The sequence below is a fragment of the Phascolarctos cinereus genome, unplaced genomic scaffold (genome assembly GCF_003287225.1).
Source record: "Phascolarctos cinereus isolate Bilbo 61053 unplaced genomic scaffold, phaCin_HiC Scaffold_9;HRSCAF=440, whole genome shotgun sequence".
NCBI classification, from domain to species: Eukaryota; Metazoa; Chordata; class Mammalia; order Diprotodontia; family Phascolarctidae; genus Phascolarctos; species Phascolarctos cinereus.
Window position 1 is genome coordinate 209887875 of NW_027556402.1, and position 17773 is coordinate 209905647.

The window sequence follows — 17773 nt, forward strand, 5'->3', positions numbered from 1 at the left end:
TTCCGTCTCTGTGGGGAGAATTTGATTGGATTATGTTTGGGGGCATAACAGGCGTATTCCCAGGCTTCCATAAGCGCACAATCAGTGACAATTTTCTAAGTTCCCGTTCCCTTTCCATGGGCAGTATCAGAAACAAGGCGGCCCTTGATAGAACACCAGCCCCAGTCAGGGCATTTCCCCGGACAACAAACCAGGCAGGTTCATGCTGAGAACACGGATTTATGAAGTGGGAGCTACCAAAAACTAGTCTCTTGGGCTTGTGGAGAGATTCATTGGGAATTCTGTCTCCTACCTTGACACTTATTCCTCTTATCTGGCAAATGACAGAAAGCAGAAGGTTCAGCCCCAAGGATTCACAGGCCCATCCTCTGTTAGTACATGAAGGCCCTCCCATTCTGGGGCCTTGGCTATCTGTCCATCATCAGAGCTTTTCACTTAAACTCTCAGCTGCCTCCCCCCAATCTCCACTGCTCTGTCCCCGAAACAGGCAGCGATATGCCCAAGGAGGTGTAGGGGTCTGGCTGGGAATGAGAAGGCACTGGTCTGACCATGAAGCCCGCCTGCCTAATGGCCGAGTTCTTTGTCCGCATTCCAAATGGCATTTCCTGCTTTTGGAGTGGGTGAGCTGGGCTGTTGTCACGGGTTGATGGAGTACAGTCCTGTCTTTGGATTTCTGGCTGAAAAAAAAAATCTGCTGCTAAGCATAAAATATTGCTTCCTAAATCTGAGCGTGGCCAAGTGCACTGTTAAGATATTTAGAAGGTCCTTAAATTATTTCCACTTTGAAAATATTTTTATGTCTCCCATTTTGTGAACTTCTTATGTTAGTGTATAATTGCTCTCCTGGCCTGAACCATTGACTGAGATGCTTTTCTCCTCCCACAGAGAGAGGCCTAGGCTCGGGTCTTGATATTAAGAACAGATACTGAGCACTGAATAGGGCATTGTTTGAGAGCCAGATCGGTAGCTCCCTCCCGCCTTCTCTGGGGGGGCCGCCTGAGATTGGCAGCCTTCCTCACCCCAGCCACAACTTGGCTTTTTGTCTGATTGCTTGGTATTAGCCAGCGGGGATCATGGATTGATTACGTACAATCAACTTCAGGGTCGCCCCCCTCCTTCCCACTCCCTACTCCTGCACTTCCCCAGGGTCACAGCTTAAGAGAGTGAGGATCCCCGAGACGGAAGCCTGCCCTGCCTCCCCCGTAGAGCCTTTGCTGATCATTTGCAACCCTGGGTGATGCCAGAGGGATTGAAGCCAAATGTTCTCCAAAGGGTTTGGAGGCCCTAGGAGCTATCCCTTCCCCTACTCTCCTCCTCGCCCCCAAGGTTGCGTTGATCCACGTTCTAGGAGCCGAAAGGTACAGAATAGTCATTCACTGTATAACACAGAGAAAGAAAGCACTGCTCTAGTTACAAAACAGATCAGTTTCCAAGGCTGGCAAGATTTAGAGCTAGGAAGGGACTTAGGGATCATCATTCTAGCCAAATCTCTCTGTTTTACCAATTAATAATAGCTAAGATTTATACAGTGTTTCAAACATTTGAGCCTCACAACTCTGAGAAACAGGTACTATTATTAATCCCAAGTTACAGATGTAGAAACTGAGGCTCATAGAAATTAAGTGGTTTGTCCAGGGTCATACAACTATACAAGTGTGAGGTGGGATTTGAATCTAGGCCTCCCTGACTTCCAGTTCAGAGGATTGCCCCCTAGGTCATGGTGTCAGTGTGTATACCTAAAGTGTCTACATCTATATGTGTGTATGTGTATATATATATATACATATATATATATATATACATATATATATACATATATATACACATATATATACATACACATATATATATACATATATACATATATATACATATATATGTGTATGTGTATATATATACATATATATGTATGTATATACACACACATATATATATATATACATACACATATATGTATATATACACACCCCACATATATGTATACATATACACATATAATAAACATATATACATTTTGAATATGCACTGAGAAATGATGTCTATTCTTCAGCAGAGGAAACTTCCCCAGATAGAGGACCATATCAAGGTCACCTAGTAAAGAAACAATCTAGGATTCAAATCCAGATCCTCTCGACTCCCAATGCCAGTCTCTGTTGATGTTGTTCAGTTCTTTTTCAGTCATGTCTGACTCTTTATGACCCCATTTGGGGTTTTCTCGGCAAAGATACTGAAGTGGTTTGCCATTTCCTTCTCCAGTTCTTTTACAGATGAGGAAACTGAGACCAATAAGGTTAAGTGACTTGCCCAGGATCACATAGCTAGTAAGTGTCTAAGGCCAGATTTGAACTCAGAAAGATGAGTCTTTCTGACTCCAGGCTTGATGCTTTATCCAGCCCTCCACCTAGTTGCCCACCATTTTTTCTCACATTGAGACCAAAGAGATCCAGGCTCCAAGCAGTTTCATATTATTTATAAACTAGGGAAAGTTTTCACTCTTTATTCAGAGACTTTGCTCATTTTATTTGTTATTTCTTCTCTGCTTTTTTTCTGGGAATCTTATGGTGTTTGTTCATAAATGCTTATAAAAAAAAGGCTAAGTTTTGTTTGAGCTGCCCAGTCAAAGGAAGGAACAATGACAGTCTGTTGGCTTTCAGAGTGACTGACTTTGCCAAAAGAGCTTGCTTCTCCCCTCTTCTCTCTGTGGCTTAAAGTGGGCAGAGACAGAAGCCAAGTTACTAACCTAAAACTCATGGCTGCTTTGGGTTAGCAGGGAGCACAGAGTATCCACTTGGCCAGCTTCTTCTAGGAGCCCTGCCAGTGATTAGGGCTGAAGATAGTATGTTTCGAATTTGCTGAGAGAGGTCTACTGCTCCAAGCTTAGTTTTAGTACATTTAAAAGCCGATCAATAACGCCTGGTTTGTAATAAGGACAATTTATGACCTGACAGGCAAAATGTAATTATAGTGGGAATTCCTTACAAGAAAAAAAAAAAAGAGGTGATCTGAAGACTGCACTGGACAATCTGTTTGCACTCATTTCCATTCATATACATAAGTCAGTGGCTGTGTTGCTGACAAATCTCTCTCTCTCTCTCTCTCTCTCTCTCTCTCTCTCTTCTCTCTCTCTCTCAGGGCTTCCCAGGAGTCTGGGAAAAGCTTCTGGTGAGGACTTTGCTCAGGAAAGCCAAGGAGGAGTCCTTTCCACCTCACATGGTGTTCCAAACTGGACTTTCCAATTCCTAAGGTTCCTTTGAGGACCAAAGACTTAAGTCAGCAACAGCTTTGACATTTTTTTAATGTGAAGATTCTGTTCTTCCTCTTCCTCCTCCTCCTCAACTATGACTACGAAACATCCCCACCATCCTGTCTGCTCCTGGAATGGTCTCAAAGATGCTGTCATTGAACTTGAAGATGAGCTTACCTCTCAACCTTTGTTTAGTTGTAAAAAACAAAAACAAGAAACAAAAAAACCCTTAGCCATTTATTTGTATTTTTATTCACCTGTGGTATAATCTTCAGGGTCTTAAATATAAAAGAAAAACAGCAGGGTAGTGATTTATCCTAGGACTGTTTCTAACTAAACTTCATCAAAAAAGATGAGAATGAGATAATAAAAATAATAATATAGTTTTGGTCCTAGACTAGTGATTTCATTGACACAGAGAACTCTCTCCATCAGTACAGAACTGTGACTTATCTGTAATTTGTATTCTCAGAGAATTTTCTGGAGGCAGAGAGGTTAAATGACTTTAATAATAGGTAGCATTTTCATAGCACTTTGAAGTTTGCCAAGTACTTTACATCTGTTAACTCATTTGATTTCCAAGGGTCAAACAGTCAGTATGTGTCTGAGGCAGGAGTTGAATGCAGATCTTCTGAAATTCAAGGCCAGCTTTCATTCCACTAAGTCACATTATTTCGCTATTAATGACAACAGTAATGATGACAAAGACCATTGTTGCGGTTGTTTGGTTGTTTTAGTTGAGTCTGACTCTCCATGACCCTATTTGGGGTTGTCTTGGCAAAGATGCTGAAGTGGTTTGCCATTTCCTTCTCCAGCTCACTTCACATATGAGGAAACTGAGGCAAACAGGGTTAAATGACTTGCCCAGGATCACACAGGTAGTAAGTGTCTGGGGATGGATTTGAACTCAGTAAGATAAGTCTTCCCAATTCCAAGCCTATCACTCTATCCACTGTGCCACCTGCCTGTCCATTGACAAAGACCATTAGGACTTCAATCCTGCCTCAGACATTGTCTACTTGTGAGCCCCTTTGGCAAGCACTCAATCTCTCCGAGTCAAAACCGGGAAAGACTTACATGAACTGATGCTGAGTAAAGTGAGCAGAACAAGGAGAACATTGTACACAATAACAGTAACACTGTGCATTGATCAACTATGATTGACGTTGCTCTTCTCAGCAATACAATGATCCAAGACAACTCCAAAAGACTCATGATGGAAAATGCTATCCACATCCAGAGACAGGACTATGGCATCTGAATGCAGATTGAAGCGTATTATTTTCACTTTTGGGGGTTTTTTTGTGGCTTTTTCTTTTTGTTCTCTTCCTTCTTTCACAACATGACTAATGTGGAAATAAGTTTCCATGATTGCACATGTATAACCTGTATCAGATTGCTTGCCATTTTGGGGAGGGGGGAAGAAATGGAGGGAGGGAGGAAAATTTGGAACTCAAAATCTTATGAAAAAGAATGTCAAAAATCTCCCTGAGTCTCAGTTATCTTATTTTAAAAATGAGAATTATAGCATTTATCTTACAGACTTGTTGTGAGGATAAATCAAATAATATAGATTGCTGTGCAAACTCTGAAAAACTACATAGGAGCATAGATGAACGGCAGGAAGGGACGTTAGAGGCACTAATTTTATAGATAATGAAATATTCTCTTCCTTCTCTCCCTTCTCTTTCTTCTTCCTCCCCTCCTCTTCCTCCTTCTCTTTCTTCCTCCTCCTCCTCCTCCTCTCCTTCTCTTCTCCCCCCTCTTTTACAGCGGCAGCAGCAGTGGCAGCAGCAGCAGCAGCAGCATCTTTTTCTGATCATTTGGATGAGATTCATATAGAAATGGTCCTGCTAAAATAACTTTTGGCTCTAAATCCTGGGGTTTCATGAAATCTACTTAAAGTACATGATTTTTTTCCATTCTTTCAATATATTCTCCTCTTGGTAGTATCTTGAAAATTGATTTTCTTAAAGATTGTGTTGTCCTCAGCATAGACTTCTTCTAAATGAATCTGTTCAGTTCCTGCCTCTTCCTGACTTCATTAGTTTTTAATATACATTTTTATTGGTGTATTTTGTTTTTACTCCAGTTATTGAATTTAATATGGATAAATGTAATATAAATATAATATTATTCTAACATGGATTTTGTTATTATTATATAGAAATGTGGTTCATTTTTGTCACTTTATTTTGTAACAGCTATTTTGCTGAAGCTATTAGTTTTTTCCATTAGTATCTTTTCTGATTCATGTTGTCAGCAAAGAGGAAGAATTTTGTCTCTTGTTTACTTCTCTTTACACCTCCCTCTTTTCTTATTGCCATTGCTTGCATTTCTAAAATTATATATCAAACAATATCATAGACCATGGGCATCTCTACTTTACTTTTATGCCTATTGGGAAAGCTTCTAATTTATTTATTTAGATGCTTTTATGGTATTAAAAATATCCTTCTATGCCTATACTTTGTAGGGTTTTTAGCATTAACAAGTCTTGTATTTTGTTAAAGGCTTTTTCTGCTTCTATTGAGTTGACTATATGGTTTTGAATATTTTTGTGTAATATTGGTGCTAATTATTCTTTAAAAGTTTGACTTCTGTGAATCCATCAGGATCAAGAGATTTTTGGCTTTCATTTTTTGTTCCAGTCACCTTACCCCTTTTTGGTAGTTCCTTTAGTTAGTTCCTGTTTTTTCTCCTGAAATTAGATCATTTGAAATCTCTATTTGGTCTTTTGTTACATTGAGTATTTTATGAAGGTATTCTCCTATTTAAAAATGCATATTCATTTCATTCATCTTCTCCTTTTCTATTTGTTAATGTATTTTTTAGATACATAATTTCTCCCCTGAGGACTGCTTTAGCAGCATCCCAGAAGTTTTGGTATGTTGTTTCATCATTATAATTTTCTTTCACATGATTATTTTTTCCTTGATTTGTTCTTTGACCTACTCATTTAGGATTTCATTGTTAAATCTCCCTATGGGTCTGTGTCCTATTTTTATCCTTGCCAAACAGTACTATTTTTATTGCATTAGGGACACGACTTTCTCTTCTTCAATGGTCTAACCAGTCCAGGGATCAGTGCTTTGTCTGTTCTGTCATACTCTGAGCATATCCCTAAACTTGCTCCCACCAGACAATGCCTACAGCACCACATACGCATCTTTCTGGTTTCTTTGTGAGCTCCCTTCCATGCTCTATGGAATTCAGCAAGCATTTATTTTGTGCACCTACTCTGTGCCAGGCATTGGGAATTCCAAAAGCCAAGCAAACCAGCCTCTGCCCTCAATAGGTTTATATTCTACTGGAAGAAGGGGAGAGAAACCAACACCTACATAGATAAGTAAATACAAAATCCATACAAAGGTAGCCCAGTGGATAGAGTGCCATGTCTGGAGTCAGGAAGGCTCATCTTCCTGAGTTCAAATCTTGACAGACTAGACCAATAGGTTCAAACCAGCAAGAGAAAAATGAATAGGGGAAAAAAAAATAAAAGCCTGAACTCAAATTCAAAGAATCAACTGGTCACATGCACAATGGGAGAGGTATGGGTTGATAGAAGGTACTTTGCAAAATCTTTTGAGTCTGCATATGAAAAATGCTTCAGATCACAAATAATATGAGAAAGACAAATTGAAACAATATTGTAATTTTGCCTCAAATTCAGCAAACTGGCAAATATGGGAAATGACAGACAATATTAAAGGACCCATTGGAAAGACAAGAATGCAAATGATTAATTAGTCTAAATGCTTTTTATGTAAAACAACCTTGAAGTTATGAATAAAAAGTGACTGAATTGTTCATACCCCTTGACCCAGAAATCTCCCTGAGGTACATTTACCCTAAAGTAGACAAAGGCAGAGGGAAAGGTCCCACAGAGACCAAAATATTTGTAGCAGCACTTTTATGTTAGTAAGAAGATGAAAGAAGGTGAATAACCATCTATTGGGAATGGGTGGGCAGATTGTGTTAAATGGGTGTAGCAGAATATACTTGTTTTATAAGAAATATCAAATATGTAGAATTCAAGGAATAGAATCATGGATCTAGAGCTGAAAGGGTATTGGCAAATTGTTTGACATCCAGAGGAAGGAGACCAGGATGGGGAGAGGATTGGGGATCAGATCATAGGAGGGTTTGGTTGATGGAACTGGAGATACTTAGCTTGAAGAAGAGAAAAATTAGGGGCAAAATGATATCCATCTTCAAATACCTAAAGGGCCATAAGAGACAGAGGGAATAAGACTCATTTTGCTTTCAAGTCAGTTAGGTGACACAGTGGATTAAATGTTTGATATAAAGTTAGGAGAGCAGCTAGATGGCACAGTGGATAGAGCACTAGGCCTGAAGTCAGAAAGACTTGAATTCACATCGGGCCTCAGACACTTACTGTGTGACCCTGGGCAAGTAACTTAATTCTGTTTGCCTCAGTTTCTTCATCTGTAAAATGAGCTGGGAAATGAAATGGCAAACCACTCCAGTATCTTTGCCAAGAAAAGCCCAAATAGGGTCATGAAGAGTTGGACATGGCTGAAAAATGACTGAACGACAACAGCTGAAATGAAGTTGGGAAGAGCTGAGCTCAAACGCAGCTTCAGATACTTACTAGCTGTGTGCCCCTGGGGATGTCACTTAACCTCAGTCTGCTTCAGTTTTTAAATCTGTAAAATAGGGATAATAATATCTCTGCCTCTCAGGGTTTTATGAGGTCAGAATGGGACAATATTTGTAAAGCTCTGTGCTGCCCCGACCTGCAGGGCCAGTATACGTGGGGGGTCGAGGAGGACCCTGGCTGAAGGGAATGGGTGAAAAGGAGGAGTGAGACCAAAAGGATGGTAGGCAAGGTCTAATTTTATTTTTGAGCGTTACAAGCTTATATAGGGCAAAAGCGGGGAGGGGCAAAAGGGGAAAATGGGCCTCCGGGACTTTCCAGGGGCGGTGTGGCGACATCTTGCGGTTAGCCCTGACAGGAACACGTTATGGTACGGTTTGTCCCGGAACAAGCTGCTTGGGGTGTGGTAATCTCACGGGGTTAGGGGCCCACTACCAGGTGCTGGCCTCCAGCATGTCCCCCATTTTGTATTTAAAATAGCAGGTGAGAGGCCTGTCTTAGGCTATGAGGTCGGCCTCCATGTTCAAAGCGCATTAGTGGCAGTGGTCCCTGTCTTAGGCTAAGCGAGGGGACCCCACGATGTAACCCATCATGGCCTCACTCTATTCCCGTCATGGGGAAACAACTGCAGCCGCGCTGATCTTTTTTTGAAACATGGGACCTCAATATTCCCGTCATGGGCTCTCTCACAGCTGCCAGATCACTTTTTATCCTTAATATTTCTCCACCACCGCGAGCAGCGAGATTCCGGATGCACGAGCTTCGAGAACTGGAGACCCTCTTCCATGGTATCAGTAGGATCTTCTGACGAAGCAAGTTGGTGGTAATGGATATTGACGGTGTTTTTAAGAGAAGCCTCAATCTGCGTCTTAATGAAAGAGGTTAGTCTGGTAAAGGCCCAAGGTCCAAAAGAAAAAAGTAGGAGGAGACCAATTAAAGGTCCAAGAAGAGGGAGGAGGTATGGGAGGACTCCATTCAAGCCACTCCAGAGGGGATTTTCAAAAAGTTTTCTGCGTCTTTCAATCAGATCCTCTTGCAGTTTTTTGATTTTATCCCGCACTATCCCAGATTTATTTGCATAGAAGCAACATTTTTCTTGTAGGGCTAAGCAAATTCCCCCTTGTTCTGCCGTGAGTAAATCTAGGCCCCTCCTATTCTGAAGAACGACTCCCGCCAGGGAGTCAATTTGGTCTTGAAGGTCATTTATCGTCCCCGAGAGGGTTTGCACATCATTAAGAAATTGATGGGATAGTTTTGTATATGAATCAACAGCAACTCCTATGCCGGCAGAGCCGGTAGCGAGTGCCCCTGTAATCCCAAGGCCAACAAGGAGGGGGATAAATGCAACAGCCCTCTTGGGTCTTCCAGTAATATAATCAAAACTGGGCAGTGGGACAGGCTCATCTCCCGGAATGATGTCGATATCAGGGAGGATTGAAATTTGTGTGCAGAGTCCTGTCCAATTCTGGGGAGAGCAGAGTAGGCCATATTTCCCCCACAGGCGAAAAGTTGTCCCGGCAGGGGACAGAGAGGTTCCTGTGAGGTATAGTTTTTGACTTCAGAGCAATTAGCAAAGGTAGCAAAACCAACATCAATATCAGCAGTGGAATTCTGAAATGGGGCTTGGATACAAGGAGAGGGGCGGAGACCAACAGGTTGTACCTTAAAAGGTGGACTAAGTGTGCAATTTGTGGATGTGGAGCCATTTGGACATCAAAGCTATGGGCATAGGTGTGCCAAGGGCCATACACAGCCAGCAATCGGCAGCCAAATCAGGGTTAGAGTAATTAAGGGCCTTAAGTGTTGCTTCAAGGATTTCTGAAGTTTGGACATCTAGGTCCGTTCCCCGGGGTTTGGGCAGTGCAAGTGGATGGTAATGGATGGGGGGATACATACTCTTAATTATTTCATTTATTCGTTCCCTAACCTCATGTTCCCTAATTTGGTCTGTAGGGCCACCCCCATCAGAGATATGGACAGGTGCATGAAGGGGCCAACAGACATTTTTTCCAATATTTTCTTTACGACAGGAAGCCTGAGCATACTTATTGGTACTTCCACGTAGGCCTTGGCTAGTTATATGCGCCCAGTCCCCTCCTGTGGAGCCACCATATTCTCTTTCCTGTATTGTAGTAAGATAGACTGTTCCTGAGCTGCCACTGCACTGCTGGGTAGAACTATAGCATGTGGAGTGCAAGGCCTCAAGGTAGTTGCAATCACTGGGGCAAGGCCCGGGCTGGCCACCATTCGGAGGGATAACTCGGGGCTTCCTTACGCATTCCCACTTGGGTTTGGAGACGCCCGTGATAGAATGACGGTAGGCGAGGTAGGCTGTCTTTTCCCCGCAGTCCACTTCTTGCGTGTAGGTGGCGGGACGGACAGTGAACGTGCCCCCGCCGCAGTCACAAGGGCTTCCAAAGAGGGCACGGCTGAGCGCTACTGGGTCAGGAGATTGAAAACCACCGTGGCTCCCACGGAACAGGAGGAAAATTACGAGGATCGTCATTTTCTGTAAAACAGAGAAAGAAAACAGAGGTGTCTCAGGGGGGTGTGGTTCCCTGGACGGCATTATGAGTTTCTGGCTTGTCCATCAACCTAATCAGCCTTTCAGGCAACCATCTAGCATTTTGGCACTTTGAGTCATAAATACAAGCATGGCCTTTGCCCCAGATTAACACAGGATCAGGGCCCTGCCATTTGCCAAGCAGGGGATCTTTCCATTTTGCCTGAGCGTAGGTTTGGGCCGTAGTGGAATGCCAAAGGCGGTCTGCGGCACTCTTTGCCGCAGTGTCCAGAGTGAGAAAATTTAAAACAAAAAGAGCGTGATTGAGCAATGTTTTGGCATTGCCAGCTCTGGGATAAAGAACTTCCCTCCCTGATTGTAATTTCAGGATCATGTTTTTCAGTGTCTGATGGGCCCTTTCCACAATTCCTTGCCCTTGAGGATTATAGGGTATACCAGTAACATGCTTAATATGCAACTGTGTACAAAAAGATCTGAAAGAAGAACTGGTATAACCAGGGCCATTATCTGTCTTAAGAATTTTGGGCTGCGGGAGGACCGCCAAGGCACTAAGGAGGTGATTAATGACATGTTTGGTGGCCTCTCCAGGTTGCAGGGTGGCAAAAATGAAGCCACTGAAGGTATCAATGGACACATGAACATATTTAAGCCGACCAAAAGGGGGATAGTGAGTGACATCCATTTGCCAAAGTTCCCCGGGGATAAGACCTCGGGGATTGATGCCATTATGAGGTTCAGGAAGGAGGGTCAGGCAACCAGGGCACTGTTTCACAATCTGTCTGGCTTGTTCCCGGGTTATAGGGAACTTGAGACGAAGCGTATGGGCATTCAGGTGATGCAGCTTGTGGGCTTGTGTGGCAGCCTCAACAGGGGAGGCAGACAGAGCAAGCAGAATGCGACGAGTTACTTGATCAACCTGATCATTCCCTTCAGAAAGAGGACCGGGGAGGTCGGAATGGGCACGAATATGACCAATGAAAAAGGGGTGATCGCGGGAGAGAATTAGAAGCTGAAGAGTGGCAAAAAGAGGAGACGCATTAGTGGAGGGACGGATATACGGGACGGTTTCCAATAGAGGGACTGACTGTGCAATATAGGAACTATCAGTATAAACATTGAGGGGGCCCGAGACAGATTCAAAAACCTTAATGACCGCTGCGAGCTCTACCAGCTGCGCGGAGGTGAAAGGGGTGTCAAAAGAGGTGACCTGTCCATCAACACTAAAGGCTGCCTTCCCTGTGGCGGAGCCATCAGTGAACGCCAAATGGGCGCTCTCTATGGGCTCCGCTTTGGTGATCCTTGGGAAGACCACGGGTGTTTTCTGAAAGAACTGAATGAGCTTATCTGAGGGATAATGATTGTCTATAGCTCCCATATAGGAAATGCAATTAACTGCCCAATCATCATCATTCTGAAGCAGCCATTGAATCTGCGAAGCAGTGTAGGGGCAAACAATATGATCTGGTTCTCGACCAAAAAGTCGAAGGGCTGCCTCTCGGCCGAGGCGCAGGAGCCCTGCCGTTAAATGCGGGTAGGAAGAAAGGATCTTTGTAGGTGTGGCTGGCATATGAATCCAGAATAACGGATGTCCCTGCCATAATCCAGTGGGGGAAAAAGCGGTGGAAAAAATTAAGAACCAAAGAGGTTTTTGAGGAGCGTAATAGCCAATATGTTGTTCATGAATGGCTTGCTCAATTAAGGCAAGGGCCTTACGGGCCTCCGGCGTGAGAGAGCGGGGTGAATTTGGATCGGAGTCTCCTTTAAGAATATCAAACAAGGGTCGCAGTTCCCCTGTAGTGATCTTAAGATATGGCCGAAGCCAATTCAATTCTCCCAGTAATTTTTGGAAATCATTAAGGGAGCAAAGGTGACTCACTCGTAGGCGAACCTTCTGGGAGAGAATGCGATTCGTCAAGAGTTCAAATCCCAAGAACAGCTGGGGGGGCAGGTTTGCACTTTATCAGGGGAAATATTAAGGCCCCGATATTCCAACGCCTTAATGAGCTCCTGTGATACCTGAGTCAATTCCTCATTATTTGGTCCTGCAAGGAGGATATCGTCCATATAATGGATAATATAAAGCTTGGGATACTGCAAGCGGAAAGGATCAATTGTTTGGGCAACATATTTTTGGCACAGCGTAGGGCTATTAGCCATGCCTTGTGGCAAAACTTTCCACTGAAAGCGCGGAGAAGGGCCCACACAATTGGTAATAGGAACACTAAAAGCGAAGCGCTGACAATCGGAAGGGTGGAGGGGAATGGAAAAGAAGCAATCCTTAAGATCAATTGTAATCTTAGAAAAATCTTGCGGTATGGCTACAGGGGAGGGGAGCCCAGGTTGAAGGGCCCCCATAGGAATCATAGTTTTATTGACGGCCCGTAAATCATGTAAGAGTCGCCATTTACCTGATCTTTTTTGGATAACAAAAATGGGCGTGTTCCACGGGGATGTAGATGGTTCTATGTGACCTGCAGCTAGTTGCTCCTGCACTAAAGCAAGCGCTGCCTCCAGTTTTTTCTTGGGTAAGGGCCACTGGTCTACCCAGACGGGTAGGTCATTTCTCCACGAGATCCTATCTGCCTGGAGTGCAGGAGGACCCGTGGCCCTCACGAAAAATGGTTCTGATTATCTGGGCTCTCACAACCAAGGCCTGCTCGTCCTTTTCTCCCTTCAGCAACAATGGGGACAGTTGCCCTTGACCTTTCTTGCCTAATCCTTGCCCTGGGAGAAATCCCTGGGAGAGCATTTGACGGGTCACAACGGTATTTGGGCTGCACATAATTACCCCCATCTGTGAAAGAATGTCCCTTCCCCATAAGTTGACAGGTAAGCCGGGGATCACAAAAGGCCGAACAGTCCCTTTATTTCCTTCTTTGTCTTGCCAAGGCAGCCATTGAGAGCTCTGTAGGGTATTGTGGGATTGACCTATGCCCTGCAAGTGTGTCATGGATGGTTGAAGGGGCCACGAAGATGGCCAACTGTCTTTTGAGATAACAGTCGAGTCAGCTCCTGAATCTAATATTCCTTCAAAAAGCCTGCCTTGAATAAAAAGCGTAAGCATGGGGCGGTCTTGGGAAATGGCCTGGACCCAATAGATGTCTGAGGAACCAGGCTTGGAGTGGCCTCTAACAGTGGCGAGAGCAGGGTATGGAGTCTGTAGGGGGAGCGGGAGAGCCTGCGCAAGGCGTTGTCCCTGACGGACAGTGAGGGGCCCTTTCAGGGTTGAGGCAAGTATCTGAATTTCCCCCGTGTAATCACTATCCACAATGGAGGGGTGAATCATGAGGCCATTAATAGTAGCGGAGGCGCGACCAAGGATGAAAAAATAGAAGTCAGGGGGCGGGGGGCCAAAGATGCCTGTAGGAATAATATGGACGCCACCCTCGGGAGTCAATACTGAGGTGGAGGCGGCACACAAGTCCACCCCTGCGCTTCCTGCAGTGGCTCTGAAGAGTGGGATGTGGAGTGGGGTGTGGACTGGCTGATCCCCGAGGCCCGAACAAAGGGGTCGACTGGGGGGCCCGGGGCTGGCCCCTCCGACCGTTTCCCTGTAAAGGGTGGCCATGAACGTCTGTAGTTGAGCGGCAGGTATTTGCCCAGTGTTTCCCTTTCCTACACCGAGGGCAGAGGGTGGAGGGTTGGGAAGCCTTATTGCTGATTGGAGCGGAGGGAGTGTCAGGGGCACTAGGGCACTGTCGGGCAAAATGGCCAGGTTGACCACACCGGAAGCATGCCTTTTGGGAGTCCCCGGTTTGGAGAGCTGCCCCTATGGCCAGATGTACGGCCTGGGACATTTTGGTAGTGAAGGGATCTACATCTCTGCACATACGTATCATTTCCTCTAATGTTTTATCTCTCCACTTCCCGCGTAAGGCAGACCGACAGGCATTGTTAGCATTTTCATATGCTAAGCGTCTCACAAGCTGATCATTAGACGCTTCTTGCCCTAAGGTTCGTTCAGTTGCTTCCAAGAGCCTACTAACATACTCAGAGAAATCTTCCTGAGTTCCTTGTACGATCTTATTAAGCGGAGCAAGGGGGGATCCAGAAGTGGGCAAGGCACGCCAAGCCGCGAATGCAGCATTGGCGGTTTGCGCCAAGAGGCCTATTGGGAGGCAGCGTTGTTTGGCCTCCTCTGCGTATTTCCCTTGACCACTCAACTTCTCATAAGTCCACTTTAAAGCGGGGGAGCCAGGGGATTTTTGGTTGGCTGTAGCCATGGATTGGCAGCGGTCGAAGAAATCTGCTTTCCATGTCAAGAACTGCCCCCTTGAAAGGACTGCCTGTACTACACGAAGCCATTCTGCCGGCAAGAGATATCCTCCGCGGGACATAGATTCAAGAGCTGAGAGGGTGAACGGGGCGTTAGGACCATAGGACTTGACGGCGGCGTTAAGATCCTTAATCCCTTTGAACTGCAATCTCCTATATTCTAACCGCTGTCCTTCCTTTTTTCCAATTGCCCATTCCTCTTCTTCTATTTTTCCACTATCCTGTCCCTCCCCCTCTCCCTCGTCCTCTTCCCCTTCTTCCTCACTTTCTTCATCTCCCTCCCCTTCACTGGCAGAAACTTCCTTGGGGTCGTTGTGTGAGGAGTCAGGCTGACGAGACCGGGTCATAACAGGGAATATCATGGGCTGTGCCTTGTTAGATTTTCTATCTCTAGCACTGGCTCTGATCTTTTTCAGGGGTTTCTGATGTAACTGCGACCTATTGGGGGAAAAAATGACAGAATTCTGGAGGGAGTGTTGCAGGGAACTCAGTTCCGAAGAGAGTTGTGCATATTGCTTTTGTAGATCTAAGACTTCTCGGAGCTCCTTAACTTGAGTGGAGAGTTGACTTCTGGCGGATGTGAGGGCTGAGGAAGTGGGAATGGGGGGCAAAAGCGCAGGAGCGCAAGTCTGGGATATGTAGGGAGGGGGTAGGTACTGGGGAGTTATGGGCCAGTCCGGGTTATTATATCGGGCGGCTTCTTCCTCCAGTTCCGCCTCGTCCCCGGGATCTAGAGTATCAGGGTCAGGATCTCCTAAAGGAGGAGTTTTGTGTTTTGCAATTATAGGCAGTGTTAAAGGTTCAGTAGCCGGGACCGTTTCCACAGGGAGGGGAGGATAAAGAGGCTTTGGAGGTTCCGGCGGAATGGTAATGACCACGGAGGGGGGTCTAGGGGGACTTTTTCCCACTGATTCTAATGACTTTGTAGAGGCGGTTCGTGATAAAGGGCGCTGTAGCGATTTAACAGAAGCTGCCCGCGACAAGGGGCGTAAACAAAACTCTGCCACCGAAAGGAGTTGGCGCTTGCCTGGGTCCCCAGGGGCAGATTCCACTATGTCTCTGATGATACCCCAGTAAGAAAAAGCCGAGGGAGGGACCGCCTCTGGCCCTTCAGTTTGCAACTTTCTATTGAGGTCTCTCCCGACCTTCTGCCACTTTCCCGGATGAATATCTGGGCCGGTAACCATAAACCAAGGGCAGACCTCATCTACAAAAAGAAAGAATTTCAAAAGGTCCTTTTTCTTAACTTTAACTCCTCTCTCCTTAAGGGCATGCTTAAGGTCTTGGATAAAGACCTGCTCCTTAGAAAGGTTGGAACCCATGATTAGAATGAGGCGGACGAAAACTCAACTTACCAAAACGCAGGGGCTCTTCATGAGCGATGAGAAGGAGGGGGTCGCGACGAATCGTTTCTCAATGCTGGTCCGCCTGGCAGAAGTCCGAACCTCGAGCCCCACGTTGGGCGCCACTTGCCCCGACCTGCAGGGCCAGTATACGTGGGGGGTCGAGGAGGACCCTGGCTGAAGGGAATGGGTGAAAAGGAGGAGTGAGACCAAAAGGATGGTAGGCAAGGTCTAATTTTATTTTTGAGCGTTACAAGCTTATATAGGGCAAAAGCGGGGAGGGGCAAAAGGGGAAAATGGGCCTCCGGGACTTTCCAGGGGCGGTGTGGCGACATCTTGCGGTTAGCCCTGACAGGAACACGTTATGGTACGGTTTGTCCCGGAACAAGCTGCTTGGGGTGTGGTAATCTCACGGGGTTAGGGGCCCACTACCAGGTGCTGGCCTCCAGCACTGTGCAAACCTTAAAGCACTATTTATATAAATGATAGCTATTGTTGTTGTTATTATTATTATTATTATTACCATTAAGATTGTAGTCACTATTAAAGGTCATGACTCATTTTAGAGTTAGGTTTCTTCTTGATGGAAGGGAATACTTCTTAAGTACTAGGGCTCTCAAATACCAAGCTGGGCTACTTAGAAAGTTCATGAGCTTTCCATCCCTGGAGATGACCCCTTATCAGGTGGTCCCTTGTTCAGTCTCCTGCTTGAGTATTAGGAGGACTTGTTGACACATGGGGTACACACAGCTTAATGCTCTAGTTCCACTGATAGGATAAGGATTAGAAATGAGATTTCATTGGCGTAGGAAATGCCAAGTGAGGAAACTCTCTCTGCAAATGTAATTTGGTGCCTTCTTTGAAACTCAGTCTTTTTAAAAATCAATTAAAAATGAAAAAAACTGTTAATTTTTCAATTAACAAACCATCAATTTAATTGTTTAACAAACAGATGTTTAATTTAATTTAATTGTTTAACAAATTGTTTTTTCACTTCCATCTTCTACCCTGCTCTCAAATGAGAAAGAAAAAAATAAAAAGAAAACCCTTGTAATATATACATAATCAAGCAAAACAAATCCCCATATTGGCCGTATCCAAAAATGCATGTTCATAACTGCATCTTGAATGCATGATCTGAAGAAGTGGGTAACATTCTTCATTACTGGTGCTCTGAAGCTGGGGCTAATGGTTGTGTTAATCAGAGTTGTTAAGTCTTTCAAAATTGTTCCCTTTTATAATGACATGTAAATTGTCATTGCATGCATTGTCCTCTTGGTTCTGATCTCTTTATGAAAGTGTCAGGTTTCTCTAAAACTATTCCTTCCATTTCTTACAACACGATAGTGTTCTGTCACATTCAAATACCTCAATCTGTGATTTATAGCCTTAGACAATTACCCAGAGCTCTGAGAGATTAAGAAAATTGTCCAGAGTTATTCAGCCAGTACATGTTACAGGCCAGACTTGAACCCTCGTCTTCTTGGTTTTGAGGTCAGTGCTTTATTCCATACTCTAAGCCATCTATCTGTATTGGTAAATCTGGTCATGGGAGCTGAGCTTCGGTGTGAATCCTTAAATGGTCCTAACATTTTTTTTTCTTTGATTTAATTCAACAAAGAATTATTGAGCACCCACCCCATGCCGAGTACTGAGATGCACAGCAATCTAATTGAGAAACAGTCCCTGCCCTCAAAGCCATTACACTTTATTCATTACTCCCACGGTACCTCATTTCATTTTTTGACAACTCTTAGTACCAGAAA

The 17773-nt window shown here is 44.6% G+C and overlaps 1 protein-coding gene across 1 annotated transcript; it reads right to left on the bottom strand.

Annotated features, from left to right (window-relative positions):
* Positions 1-8086: 8086 nt before the first annotated feature.
* Positions 8087-16237, bottom strand: LOC110221017 (uncharacterized). Its single transcript, XM_021005384.2, has 2 exons — positions 16020-16237; positions 8087-10374 (listed from the first exon to the last, which is right to left on the bottom strand). Exons 1-2 carry the CDS (start codon positions 16038-16040, stop codon positions 9541-9543), a joined length of 855 nt encoding a protein of 284 aa, XP_020861043.1. The 5' UTR covers positions 16041-16237; the 3' UTR covers positions 8087-9540.
* Between the last annotated feature and the right edge of the window lie 1536 nt (positions 16238-17773).

Bases quoted from the DNA above. Each gene is read 5' to 3' on its own strand.
- LOC110221017 (XM_021005384.2), bottom strand. From the start codon at position 16,040: ATGAAGAGCCCCTGCGTTTTG. The intron at 10,375-16,019 runs GTAAGTTGAGTT...TCTGTTTTACAG, and splicing joins TGAAGAGCCCCTGCGTTTTG to AAAATGACGATCCTCGTAAT.